General features: G+C 35.9%; 1 protein-coding gene across 2 annotated transcripts in view; it reads left to right on the top strand.

The window, feature by feature from the left end:
* The first annotated feature begins 205 nt into the window (after positions 1 to 205).
* Positions 206 to 15,145, top strand: part of cntrob (centrobin, centrosomal BRCA2 interacting protein) — a 101,060-nt gene continuing 86,120 nt past the window's right edge. The window contains exons 1-2 of one of the 2 annotated variants that reach the window (XM_039747096.1): positions 206 to 291; positions 7,711 to 8,546. In XM_039747096.1, the coding sequence (XP_039603030.1) occupies positions 7,773 to 8,546 (774 nt within the window). In that variant the 5' untranslated portion in view covers positions 206 to 291; positions 7,711 to 7,772. Of the gene's footprint in view, positions 292 to 550; positions 633 to 7,710; positions 8,547 to 15,145 lie in introns of those variants that run through there. The other variant, XM_039747097.1, reaches the window with a different exon arrangement.

Here is a 15,145-nt window from a genome sequence, read left to right as displayed (position 1 = left end):
TACTCGCCGCCAAGGCAGTCTGGAGGCGAACTGGAATTGTTGAAGTTGCTTGTACAACTAGCCCTGCAGGAGTCCGTATGTGCCACTCACGGGTGAACACATTCTTTATAACTTGTGGTTTCGAACAAGAACGAAGAAATTGGTGATTTCTACTACGATCAGCGGAAAGTGTAGCGTAGACGTTGTTCAACAGGACAGTTAAAAGGCGTTCTTTCGACTACTTTTACTGAAGTGGGTGTGGAGGAGGAGGCGGCTGTTACCCATCTCTTTCGTGGCTTCGCAGAGAAGCAGGTAAGGTTCACTGTGTGTGAGTCATCCGGGTAAAGGTTTACCGTTAACCTTACGAGCTCTAGTAGTAAAACGCTCTAAATGTTGTTATACTGTACGAGGCCATATTTACATCGTATTGTTTGAATTGCTCATTCAAAAAAGACTGGAGAGTTAAACGACTGCTGCGTCTTCATCTTTTTTTTAAAGATAGAGCAACATGTTCATCATTGCTACATTAAGAACGGAAAGTGTTCCTTTTTAGAGCCACCTCCCGAAGCAGGATGGAGTTCAGGACGGGACGCCAAACTCAACAGAGCCAGCGAACTTTAGAGTTGCCAGTTGACGTAATGTGTAGATTTTAGGTATGTTGGAGGAAGCAATATATGCAATATTAATTTTGATCATTTTCCACGAATATATTGTACAGATGTGTTTAAAAAAGTGAAAATGTTAATGACTTTAATAAACCCTCAAAACCTTTAAAGTGGATAATGATAATAATACATATATAATGCTTATATAGCGCCTTTGTCATACGCAACGCAAATCACGAACAAAAGGGAATATACACTATATCTGCATTAGCAACAGCAGAAAATACAAAGCGTTGACCAAGAATAATGGAAAATAAATCAATAAATATACAAAATACTACAAAAAAATCTGCACACATGTCATTACAGTATTTGTAATACAGTTGCAAGTCATACAGAGCAACTGGACGGAGAGGATAAACTGAAAGAAAGGCTTAGAAGTTAAAGGCATCCCTGAACAAAAGTGTTTTAAGATTTTTTAATTTTTTAAAGAATATAGTCAGCTGATCTCATTAATTTAGAGAGGCAGTGCCGAAGGCTGGGCGCAGCAAAGCTGAAGTCACCCACAGAGCAAAGGTTAGTTTGGGGCACAACAATACTGACAGAGTGGACCTCCATGGGCAAACAGGATGCTTAAAGATGGAGGAGGTTACTGATGTACTCCAGTGCAATGCCTTTTTAAAGCTTTGTAGGTTAGTAATACATTTTTATATTAAGTCCTGGAAGACACAGAGAGGCGGAGCAGAGTTGGTGTGATTTGCTTGCTTCTGAGTGCCTGTGTAAGGAGTCTTGAAGCACAGTTTTGAATCAGTTGGAGCTGTGTAAAAGATTAGATGAGCACCTGTCAGTAGAGTTGCATTAGTCAAAGCGAGATACAATAAAAGCATGGACAAGTTTCTCAGCATCAGAATAGGAGAGGAAACACAGGATACGTTACAGAGATGGAAAAAAGTTTTTTTTTTAACTAATAGGGTGTTTTTTTTTTGTCACAGCCCATGTGCAGTTTGGACATTCTCCATGTGTATTTAATTGGCTTTCCGTTTGGAATGCTGGTTTTCATCCCATGTCCTTGAAGATGTATATGTTAGGCCTTGGTGAAGTTGTTTTTATTTACATTTATGACCACAACAACAACAACAAAAATTTTCTATCACATCATATTTTTAGCACAAGAGTTTTCACAATACCAAAATTTCAAACTTTGATACTATACTGAGAAAAGTATTGAAATTGATACAATGTTTGATACCCAATACAATAAATGATATAACTAAACAGAAAATATATTTTAATACATTTCAGTTCTCCATGCATTGACATTTTTACATTAATGGAAACAAATAATAATTTTAGATATTAAATGAAAATAATTAAAGTAGTTCAATCTTTTGGAAAAAGTAAGAGTAAAGTTCAGTAAACAATAAAAGTAAAAACTTTTTGGCATTGATGAAAATAAATATGAGGTAGAACAATGAAATGTTACAAGTGTCATTAAAAGTCGATTGAATTAGAATGGAAAACTTTTGTAAACATTGTACATATACTTAAAGGCTTTGCATAAATGCAGGTGCACATTGCAATTATATGTAAATAAACTACAGTGTCGTTGTATCTTCCACATTTTTTGAATGAGACTGAGACATGGTTTTGTTGGGTTGCAGTTAAGCCCTGACATAGTAAATACATGGGCTGAAGCACAGCTGGAAGTATATGAGCACACAGAGGAGTAGCGCCACTAGTAAATGTCATATGCTACTTCAAAAGCAACATTTTACAGATTTGCATTTATTAATTTTTTAAATGTAGAAGTCCGGTACTTCTCAAAATTTTTTGTATTGACTTGCATATTGTAGGAAATGTGAGGGATCATTGTTTCACTTTCTGACCAGGATGCCAGAAATTGAAAGTTCTATACAATTTATGAACATATTTCATAGATCAGCAAAAGTCTACATTAACATTTACTTTCTCTGATGTGGTTCTATCTATTTATCTGGCTTTGCTCAACTACTAAGTTTAATTTTAATAGTTCTTGTAATCAAAGAGGCTGAAATTATTGTTTTGGTGTAAGTAATGTTTTGTTCCTGTCCTGTTCTGTTTTCTTCAGACATGTGGAAAGATTTTCAGTGAACTTTCTTTCTTTGCTCAGGAGCTCATTTCTTACTTCGCCTTTGGTTGTACTTTCTGGCTACAGCTGGTACTGCAGTTTCTTTTCAAATATTTTTATACACACCGTGTCCTCAGTTGCTAGCAAAGTTATCCCAGCTGGGTCAGATGGTGATCAGTTCTCTCCTCTTGTTAGCAAGGCGAATGTGTGGCTTTCACATAGCTCTGTCTCTTGCCTATGTACTTGCTATTCCTCAGCAAGTTTGGACTAATGGTATCCTTGTCCAACTCCAATACAGATAAGTATTCCACCTTTCCAGTCCAGTACAGTTGCCCTTTGGAGAAAAGGGATTGCTTCAACCTCTGTTGCAGCCACATCATCTAAGTTATGGGTTCTGGGTATGAACAACTAAAGTAATGACCAGGATGAGCTGTAGCTTGATGAGAACAGCAATAAGTGAGAGTCTTACAAGGGATTTTAAAGGAAGGAACGGAGTAGAATAGAAATAGAACAGAAAGCCTTTAATGTCATTTTAAAAAAAATACAATTTTGTTGACCATTGGTGCAAAGTTCTGTTTTTCAATATTACTCATCCTTGAGTCATGGGCTTATGTTTGAAATTGGGTGCCCAGCTCGTACGTTCAAGAGATGTCACTGCCATGTTTACATGGTCTGGAATTGATTTTTTTTTTTAATAATTTTGTTGATTTTATTAAAATCAAATAAAATTCCATACGAATGACTCAAGATTTACAAAAAAAAGGTTTGAAACAAATCAACCCCCACTCCTGAGAAAGACAGCTAGGGCAGCAGTGTAAAACTTTATGCTAGTAAAAATAATTAAATAGGTAAATTAATAAATGAATAAAGATAAATGGAGTAAAAGAGGGGAGAGAACCTGCTTCGTCAATTTAAATACTTATTCTAAAATGTTATTGATTAGATCCTACAAGGTTTTGAAAAGGTTTTGTACAGATCCTCTAAGTGAGAATTAGATTTTTTCCAGTTTCAAATATTATATAACATCAGTTACCCACTGACTTAGAATAGGTGAGTTAGGATTCATCCATTTGAGCAAGATACGTCACCATGCCAGTAGTGTAGTAAAGGCAATTACAGTTTGTTTGTCCTTCTTTATCTTTTCATATAAATCTCAAAAGCTGCATTATAGAAAGGGACCCTGCCATGGATATTGAGACTTTCTAGCTGCCAATAACTGGCTTTTAAACTAGGATCTGTGTTTTAGCCATAGCAGAATAATATATAATGTCAGTCTGTCCTACAGTGTTAGTCCTTCAACTTTGAGATTAAATTAGTTGTATTTTCTCCCTTTAGTTAGTATTGTGCAGTAGTAAAACTTGCATGCAGGCTTACCTTGTATATTCTTGTTTTCTGTCCCCATTTGTCACAAAGCTGAAGTATTTCCAGATGCCACTCTGGCTACTCTCGTTGCCAATTAAGCATGTCAGTGAAGGCTCCGATGCTGCTGAAGTTGTCATCTTATTAAAACTTGCGTGTGGGTGGAAACAGGGCTGCAACTCCATCCATGCCAATTGATAGCCTACAAGTGTCAATTGTCAAATGCCAGAGAGAACTGGAAGTGCATTCATAATACAAGCTATTCAATCAGTACCATGAAAATTAAATAATGAAGTAACTTTAAAATTTTGAAATATTGAGAACTATCAATTTTGATACTTTTGACAACCCTAATTGTTCTAAATCAAGTTAATATGAAAATACTTAGTCAGTCTACTATTTATGAACAATGCATATTAGAAAACAGTGCATATTAGTGTATTTATATACAATGGTTAGTTTTTGTCATGTCTTAGTTTTTCTTGTTTGGTGGCCTGTCGCTTGTATAGATTTTCAAGTGCATCCTTATGAATCGTTCGGCAGTAGTCCACCATCATACTGACATTCCAGTGTCCCTGGTACCTTATCCTGGTGGACTCTTTCACCCAGGTTTTCATTCACTGATCTAAGATTTTCAGGGAAAAAACTCCACACGTGAATCCAAAAAAGTAAACTTTGAAACTCATGTTTCAACCTAATTCCTTAAACTTAACGAATACATTTTTCACAATTTATTTATAGTTTGGGTCTTTATTGTTATCTGAACTCCTAGAAATGACTTCTTTGAATGATTTCCATGCCTCTTATTGCCCATAGTTCATTGCACCATAAATTCTCCATCCAAAGTCATTTTTCTAATATTATCTTGCGAAAAGTGGCCTCTTTCAATTTAACCTCCAATAAAACTGAGAACTTTTTGGCACAAATACATAAAACGGATATCATCTTTTGGTAGGGATTTGACAGACTGCTTCATTAAATCAAGATTAATATGAAACAGTGGTAGCAGAACTTTACCTGGATCATTTCCAATTTCCAGCTATATTCTGTCCATATTATCAAATAAAATAACATATTTTGTATTAAACATAGATATTTAATATAAAAAAATATAAAATTCAAACAAATTTTCATTAAAGTATTGTGAAAACAATAAAAAATGTGTTTTGTGAAAAAATGTTGCATGATAATGAAAAATGGTTTTCATTTTAAAATTCACCACCAAAAATATATAAAAATAATATGAAATAATCGAAACAATTTTTTCAATATATTCCTGTGGAATAAGTTTTGAGAATGTGAGTGGGAGTAAGAATAAATGGATATTACAACCAATTTTGAAGATGTTCTGTAATTTATTGGTGTATGGCATCAAAACCCATAGTAATGAACTCTTTTTGTCAACTTCACAGGTTTATTGCTGTATTAAGAATAAAAGCGGTTAAAAACAGATTTAATCAAGGGCTGTCGTGATTGATCGATTTAATCGACTACTTGACTAACAAGTTTAGTCAGTGTTTTTTTGTACTTGACTAGTTGTCCCTGCCCCTCCCCCTATATTGTGCATCGACATGCTACAACTCTTTATATTGTTTTTGTATAGACTAATTGTGTCAGCCCCTGCACCACATTCAGCAGAAGTCCTCCCAATACATCAGGCAACATTCTCCTCTGTGTGGGAGTATTTGACCAGAAGATCAGAGAAAGTGGTTGTTTATTCACTGTGTGGTGTTCCACGACAGCACTAGCTCAGTGCATAAATGCCTGAAGAGGAATCAACGCTGGCAGGAAGTAAAGCACAAGACAAGACAACAATATCATAAGTACCCCACTTACACTTACTTAACTTGTTCAACAGTAGCTCTTTTAGTATTGAGAAGCTGAGTAAGTTGATAAATTCATGCTAGCTTCAGGGTGAAAGTTAGAGCCACTGTATTTCTTTGGAAAGAACAGACAATCTGTCTTCTAAATGCATTTATTTGTTGCTGCTATTATTTCTCTAGACTGTGCTTAAATAAAATAATGTTTCAGCACAGGTGCTATCTAAATACGATAGAGTAGTCTGTCAAATGCACTTGCTAGCTTTATTTCCAGCAGAAATGATGAACTGGTTCCAGCATTGGCCCCCAAATGGCCATGACTTTGATCATAGGCTTATTTTCATGTGTACAGAGGACAATGAAATTCTTACATGGATTTGTATTAAGTGGGTTTGAAAATTTTATATTACTTGCTATACTTTCTCTTGACCCTTTGTTCCCTTGAAACATGTTTAAAAGTTACCTGCCCACTTGCGCAAGAGATGACAATTTCTGGGAATTGTCAGGGAATGCTTCAAATTTGTTGGGCTTGCTTAAAATTCATGTGATTAAGTTGTAGTATTACCAAATCAGGACAACTGCACTTACATTTGATCATTTTTTAGTCATAGAATTTGCTTTTGCAATTGCCAGTACTGTGGTCATTCTTTGCATTTTCTGTTTGCGTGAAATTATTGCTAATTTCTTTAAATCTTAGGAGTGCCATACATTAATCCGTTTGAATGAGAAAACCTTGCTATCTCATTATAGTAAACAGTATCTTGGTGTACCTGGTGCTAATTTAAGATGGCGGTGAGAACATTTTATAGCAGTTTTAAAGTTCAATAGCAAAGTCTAATGGTACTACCAATAGCATTTGTGCATTATTTAACGTACAGTAAGTGAAATATGAATGTGCAACTTTTCACCAGAATTTAAACTTCAAATAAAACATTTTTAATTATATGCATTTGGATGTTTTTGTGAATCTTGTGCTTTCTTCTATTGTCTGTTTGCGTTTTCCTCCCATTTTTAAAAAGTGTGTGATAAGTTAATTAGCGACTTTTAATTGACCCTGTGTGTGTAAGTCTTAGAATGTGTTAGCGCCCCATTCAAAGCTTGATCCTGCCTTGCGCCTGATGCCAGTGAGTAGGCCTTGAATTTGATTTACTGGGTTTAAAAATACTTGGATTTTCTTAGGTTTGTAATTAGCTTGTCTGGTGGAGTGAGACCATGGATAAAAATTATCAGTTATTTTGTGTTGTAATTTTCACAGTTATTTATGGCTAGAAATCAACTTCTTCTTAAGACGATTGTGTTGGGGCTGACCTGTTTCACTTTGCCGGTAAAGAAGGTTCAGTTATGTTTCTTGTGTGAACCAGGGTATATCTCATGGTTTGCTTGAATTGCCGAGGCCTGTGTATTTTCAATAAATCAACCTAAATTAAAAAAAATCTCTTGTTAATTGCAAAGACTTTCTTTTTTCTTTTTAATGTTTCTTTATCTACGGTTGATTTCTGTCTTATACTTGATTTTATTGTTTTAGGCTCCAGTTCCCTGCATATCTGTATTTGAATAAACATTTTAGGAGTAAACTACACTATATTAACTTTTTCTGCCTTATAAAACAGTATCCCAGATATCCCACTTTTCAGAAGCTGAACTTAATTCCTCTTAGTATTGTAGCTCATTTCAGGTTAAGTGGGATAATTTGAGAATAGATACTGAAAACATGGAAGGAAGCGATTTATTGTCTGTTTAGAATATAAAGTAGAAAATGTATGTTCTAAGAGTTCATTTTAAACAGTTTGTTATAATTCAGCAAATCTCTGTACTAATTATTTACATTTTCCTTTTCTAGATCTATATGTCTCAGTTTGTGATGGTATCCTGTTGATTCTCTGGCTTTAAAGTAAAAGCTCAATGGTGTTGAATATGGCATTGCAAAGCGAAGACCTTCTTAGCGATGTGGATCTATTGGCTTCATCCCAGCCTTGCTCTGCTCCTAATTCCCCTCGATGGCGTACACATGACCAAAAAGGTACCATCGACATTAACCAGAAACCTCTGACTCATTCCTGGCCTTCAAGTCCTTACTCCACTATTAGATCTTCTAATGAAGTCAGCGCTCGTTTGCATATGTCCTTAAGAAACAGTATAGAGACGGAGGGAAGAACATGGTCTGGAATAAGTGGAGACAATGACAATCTAGTGTTTGGAAAAAGAAATGAGCAATCTGCCAAAAGACAGGTCGCCTTTAATACTGGATCTCCTGATTCATCATTAGGCTCTTCAGTTAATTCCCCTTTGGAGTCAGATCATTATAGTCCTAAGGATAAATGCTCACCTTGCTCTGTTGAACAGAAGCCTTTGGCACTGGATTCAAGCGACAGTGATTGCCAGCCAGTTTCTGTAGAACATGCTGTGCCATGTGCATTAAAGCTCAGTAGAAACCAGTCAGACCCTAGAGTAAATTCTGCCGGCAGGCACAATTTTACAGATATCTTCTCTTCCAGCCATTATCTTTCACCAAGAAGCATTGGAGCTTCTCTGTCTGATAACTTCAACATGTCCAGATCAGACCTTATTCATTCAAGCCATGACCAGGCTGGTGGTAGCAGTGAAATGGAAACACTTGCACAAGAGATGACAAGGAATTTACAAACTGGAATAGAAATCAGTTCCATCAACTCTAAGGTAGTTTGTTTTAGTAAGCTTTTCTTGTAACATTGCATGATATTAAAAATGAGTGTGTGTGTGTGTGTGTAACATTCTTAAACTTGCTTAATCCAGTTCAAGGTCATAGGGTAAACCTTTCCCAGGCTGCATTAGGTGGCAGAATACCAGTCCATCCAATGGCTCATTCACATATGCCCAGAATAGTGTTGCCAGTTAAACTAATCAGCACGTCTTTGGCCATTTGGGAGGAAAATTTACACAGACAGACATGAGAATAACATGTAAACTCCAATTGGGTAACGTCTGGGTACAAGATTCAAACCTAGGGTATTGGATTTATTAATTCACACATGGTAGAGCAGTACTTAGTATTTCTATCTCTGTAAATATATACAGCCCTGAACAGGGTATCTATCGCAAGACTTTTATCCACATCCTTTACCACTTACATAATTTCAATTTACAGTCACCAGTTAACATAGTGGATACATTTTTGGGAATATGGGAAGAAATTCTAAATACCTTGACAAAAGTAATTAGGGAGAGCTTGTAATCTTTGATTGGGCATGGGAATCCAGTCCATGAGGCTGGATATGTGATGCAACAACTCCGATCAGCATATTTACAATATCATATATAGTTCTTTTTTTATTATTGTTTTCATACTTATTCTAATTCTTATTTTAGCATTTTACAATATTTAATATTTCAAATAGAAAATATTTGAAAATGTATAATTTTGGCATACAATTTTTTTTTTTTAATTAGACCTAGTGCTGTTTCAGGAGAAAATTAAACATATTTCATAATGACAATCAACTGGCTCAGAAGATTTATATATCTATGTATTGTCCATCCTGCCTTGTGCTGTGTTAGCTGAGATAGGCTAGGTTCACAGTAATAAGTAAACAACAATTACATTGTCTTTGCAATATGAACGGAAAATCTAAATTCTAATATGCAGAAATACAGATAGTTTAATGACATACCTTGGCTCACAAAAGTAAATCATGACTATTTAGCTGTACCAAAATGGTCTTTGGTTTTTGTTCATTTTATTATTTTGTTTCCAGCTAAGCAACAATTTTTGGCCTAATTTGAAAAGAATACTTTTTAAATCTCGTGAACTGTTTTCCTGCACATATTTGAATATCTTATGATTGTTTAGATTGAGAATTTAGCAAAGAGTAGAGTTGACAAAGGTGGGTGATTTTTAAATATTTGGGTTCAACAATACAGAGTAATGGGGATTGTGGAAGAGAGGTGAAAAAGAGAGAGTAAGCAGGGTGGAATGGGTGGAGAAGAGTGTCAGGAGTGATTTGTGACAGACTGGTATCAACAAGAGAGAAGGGGAAAGTCTGCAGGACGATAGTGAAACCAGCTACGTTATATGGGTTGGAGATGGTGGCACTGACCAGAAAGCAGGAGACAGAGCTGGAGGTAGCAGAGCTAAAGATGCTAAGATTTGCGCTTGGTGTGACGAGGATGGATAGCATTAGAAACGAGTACATTAGAGGGTCATCTGAAGTTGGACGGTTGGGAGACAAAGTCACAGAGGCGAGATTGTGTTGGTTTGGAAATGTGCAGAGGAGAGATGCTGGGTATATTGGGAGAAGGAAGCTAAGGATAGAGCTGCCAGGGAAGGGGAAAAGCAGAAGGCCTAAGCGAAGGTTTATGGATGTGGTTAGAGAGGACTTGCAGGTGATGGGTGTAATAGAACAGAAAGATATGGAACAATATGATCTGCTGTGGCAACCCCTAACGGGAGCAGCTGAAAGATGAAGTTTAGATTTAGAATAAATTATACAGTTGCAGTTTGTTCTTCATGGATAAGAAAAATTAAGGTAAGCATAGTGTTCATTTGCTACAAGTAAGCACTGTAGTCAAGTTGTTTGTATACTTATTCAGAGTGCATAGTAAACATAATAAATCAATTATTTTCAGTTAGCTGGTATTCATTCTCTTCTACTCGCATATTTTATATGCAAATATGCATTTGCTCTCTGTATTCTAGCTTAAAGCAAAAAGTGCCTATTCACAGTAACAGACATTTTAAACAATAGGTGCCCAAACTTTTGCATGCCACTGTATGAGAGATATTTAGTTCTTGAGTACTCAGTGTGTGAATAGAAAAATATCAACATATTGTTGTGTAAAAAGCAACAATAGATCCTGTCAGAATGTAGTCATCTTTATTGCAAAATTGAAATCTGTACAAAGAAGGTGAAAACAATCCAGAAGCTGTTTAGTGAATAATGGAAACAAAATCCTGCTTGCATTAGTTTGCACAACCCCTAAACTAATATTTAGTTGAAGCACGTTTTGATTTTATTATAGCACTGCCTTTTTGGGTAAGAGTCTATCAGTTCGGCATATCTGGACTTGACTTTTGCTCACTCCTCCTTCCAAAAAATTTCTAGATCTGTCAAATTACGAATGCATCTCCTATACTAAGCTCTCTTTGGGACAAAGATTTCAACTGGATTAATCATTGATGCTCCTTTAATGAAGCCTTTCCTTTGTTGATTTTGATGTATGATTTGGGTCACTGTCATGCTGAGAGGTGAAGTCCTTCTTCATCATCCTAGCAAATGCTTGAAGGTTTTGTGCCAAAATAGACTTTTACTAGCAGCTATTCATTATTCCATCCACCTTGACTAAAGCTCCAGTGTCAGCTGAAGAAAAACAGCCCCATAACATGATGCTGCTTCCACCATGTATGGTATACTTTTGATGATGTAATGTTTTATTTTTCTGCAAAACATACCATGTGATTATGGGAGATTGTGTATACATTTTTGCAAAGTTTAGCTGGGCTTGAATGTTTTTTTCTTTGTGAGAAAAGGCTTTCTTCTTGCTACCCTACACCACAGCACATACTTATGAAGAATATGACTGATTGTTATCACATGTACGGAACAACCCTGTGCTCCAAGGGATGTTTAATGCTTTGGATAACTATTTGTACCCCTGTCCTGACTGATACCTTTTAATTATGAGATCCCAATCTTGTTATAAAAGCTTGTTGACCATTGCTTGTGGAGTATGTTGCAACCAAGAGAATATCAAAATAATCCTACAAGAGCAGCCATTGATGTCAAGTGTATACTGACTACTGTTTTGAGATGAGATTTCTAGTAATTGGTTGATTCTGAACACAGTCACATCCTTAATTATTAGAGGGTATGCACACAAATACAACCAGGTTTTTGAAGGATTTTTTTTTTCCTTTTTTCTTAACTAGACATTCTGATTTGTTTTCACCTTCTTTGTATTGATTAGGGGGCTTCGCTCGCCCACCCCTGGGTTTGGTTTACTGGACATACAATTTAAAGAGATTATTTTCATGGGAGTTGTTACATATGCATTATTTTCACTTTTACTTTAAAACTTTAGTAAAACCAATATTTGGAATTAACTTCTCTTCAAGATCGCATTGAATTTTTTTTTCTGTGTTTGGACTTGCTTTGTGACAATGTATAACTGACTGTGAGTGAATATCGTTTCTTTCTCTCTAATAAATAAAATGACTTTTTCAAATGTTTTTCCGTGCTCTTTCTTCTTCGCTTTGTTGTTGGCGTGTCATCTAGAATGTATAAAATTATTGTCCTGATAAAATTTATAAGAGCTGAGAGCGCAGGAAGTGTGTCTGGCAAAGACATTCACATGACTGAGGTTAGATGACCGTGGTTTTGTTTGAAAATAGTTGTAAGTAGGGCGTTACGTGAAAGAATCTCATGTTAAAAGTCTCTGTCTGACGGGACTTCATACCGCGCCAACGTTTTTGGAATCTATGAATTCTCGCTGACAACACAAATTGGATGATCTACATGTCTCCGACTTAAAGTTTAAATCCGAACAATATATTCAATCTCTTTTCGCTGTTCCATTATTTTACCGAGTAATAATTTCTGTTTGTTTGCGCTAATGCAATCTTTCCTATCCTTTTTTTGAGACTTTCAAATTTTGTTCTTCCATTATCTCTAACATGCTCTGTATGTGTACTGCGCCAATGTTTTTGAATTCTTTATGGCGTTCTACTTTGTCATCTATTCTTTGTCCTTTATTTCCAGCTATGGGCATGGTTAAATCTCTTGTGGGACGTATAAATGTCTCTCAGAGAAAATCGTGTCTCATCTCCTTCCAAAATTGGTTTTTATAATAGAGAGAGAGCGATTTTATAAAAAAGGTGGAATAAGTTCTGACAGGTTTTATCTTGATTTCATTTTTTATTACATAAAATCTGCAATTTTCGCAGGTGTGTATACATTTTTTTTTGATATCCACTGTAGGTTTACTTAATTTTAGCATGTCTTTAATTTATTGCAATGCAATTAAGCAATCATTTTTTTTCTTACAGCATTTCTATTTTAAATTAAAAGAAGTGCTGTTTTTTTTTTCCCCCTGAGTTTTTGTTACTTCACATCACTGTTTAGAGCATTGTCTCTGTAGTACTGACAACTGTATGTGTTAGTCTTCATCTAAGTAGAGGCACTTTACTGTAATATACAGTTGTTTTTGTATTTTAGATCAGTATAACATTGTTGTAAGTGGATGTGGCTAGTTTGATTATCAACTTCTAGTTATATTGGTAAAATGGCCCAAGATAATTGATTAGTTGCTGTTACCCTCTGCCCTCAACCATACTGATTGGTAGCATGTTTTGTTCTATCAGTGTGGAGTCCTGCCATGTTCTGTGGTCAACAAGAATTTTTTAGCTTTAATGCTAATCATAATTTTCACTCCATAATGTTTGTTTTACATTACAAATCAAACAATTCAGATGTGATTAAAGTACACATTGCAGGCTTTAGTTTAAGGGGATTTGCATACCTTTCGGTCACACCATGTAGAAATGACAACACTTTTTTTATACATGGCCAACCCCAATTTCAGGGCACTAGAATGTTTGCCACATAGCAATTGTTGGTATATTAAAGCATCACCAGGTGCTAAGCATCTTCTTTGGTGATGCATGGCCAAGCTTCTAATGCAGCCATCTTCAGCTCCTACTTGTTTCAGGGACTTGGCCCCTTAAGTTTTCTCTTCAGTATATGGAAAGTATGCTGAGTTAGATTTAAATTGGGTGACTACCTTGGTCATTCAAGAATTTTCCATTTTTTAGCTTTGAAAAATTCCTGTATTGCCTCTATAGTATGTTTGCATCATTATGTTGTCGTAGGTTGAAGTGCTTTCCAATGAATCTATTGACATTTACTGAAACTTGGAACAGATAAGATGTTTATGTACACCTCAGAATTCACTGAGCGGTTGCTATCAGCAGTTATGTCATCGATAAAGAGATGTATGCCAGTTCCAGTGGCAGCCATACATGCCCAAACAATAACAACCCCCCCACCATGTTTAATAAATGAAGTTGTGTGCTTTGGATCTTGGGCAGTTCCTTTTCATCTCCATGTTTTGCTCTTGCCATCACTCTGATACAGGTTCATCATTGTCTCATCTCTCCACCAGACCCTTTTTCACAATTCTGTAATCTGGCCATCCTGTTTGTGTGGCCAACTAGTGGTTTGCCTCTTGCAGTGTGGCCTTCTGTATTTCTGTTCATGAAGTTTTCTGTGGATGGTAGTCTCTGACACATACACATCTGCCACTAAAGACTGTTTCTATCTGTCAGATAGACATTTGGGTTTTTTATCTTTACCTTAGTGAAGATTCTTCTGTCGTCAGCAGTGATGGTCTTCCTTTGCCTACCAATCTCTTTGCAATTTGTGAGCTCACACGTGTGTTTTTTCTTCTTAATGATACTCCTTACCGCTGATTTACAGTTAATCCTAAGATTTAACCGATAAGTCAAATGGATTTATTCTTGTTTTTCAGCCTCATAATGGCTTCTTTGACTTTCATTGGCACAACTCTTGTCCTCATATTGAACAATGGCAACTACAATTGCGAGGTTAGTCTGTAAGTAGAAACAAGACTAGGTGTCTTATGCCTGCAACAATAAAGCAATGGAATACATCAGAATAATCACAAACACATGTGATGTCAATAGTCATATACATTGTGGTGTTCTAAACTGGGGGGGACCATGTTTAAAAAGTGTTGAAACCTCTACATGCGAGACCGAAATACACTCACTGGCCACTTTATAAGGTATATGTTGCTAGTACTTGGTTGGACCCCCTTTTACCTTCAGAACTGCCATAATTTTTCATGGCATAGATTCAACAAGGTGTTGGAAACATTCCTCAGGGATTTTAATCCATATTGGCATGATAGCATCAGGGCTGTGGAGTCAATAGATAAATTCTTCGACTCTGACTCCTTAGTTTCCAGTACTTCTGACTCCTCTGTATTTAATATGCTAATGTATTTCCATGTTGATTGAAGGAAGGCAACATACACGTCATTTAACCACATAACTACTGGCTAGGAAGCTGACTCTCTACCGTATTGGCCAGTTAAACAAAAGACAAAAAATGAAAACAATAAGGTTTTAGTTATTGTTTTTATTAAGTGGCTATAAAGTAGCAGCATGCATAAAAATCAGGAACAGGAACTTTACCAGTTCAAAACCACATTCTTCAGTAGTTTTAAAACAAAAACAAAGGTTAACTACATGAACAAAAAACAGTTTAATATATAAACTTGGA

Source organism: Polypterus senegalus, chromosome 3 (genome assembly GCF_016835505.1).
Source record: "Polypterus senegalus isolate Bchr_013 chromosome 3, ASM1683550v1, whole genome shotgun sequence".
Lineage (NCBI taxonomy): Eukaryota > Metazoa > Chordata > Cladistia > Polypteriformes > Polypteridae > Polypterus > Polypterus senegalus.
Note: the sequence above shows the minus strand (reverse complement) of the source record. Positions and strands in the feature narration are given on the sequence as shown.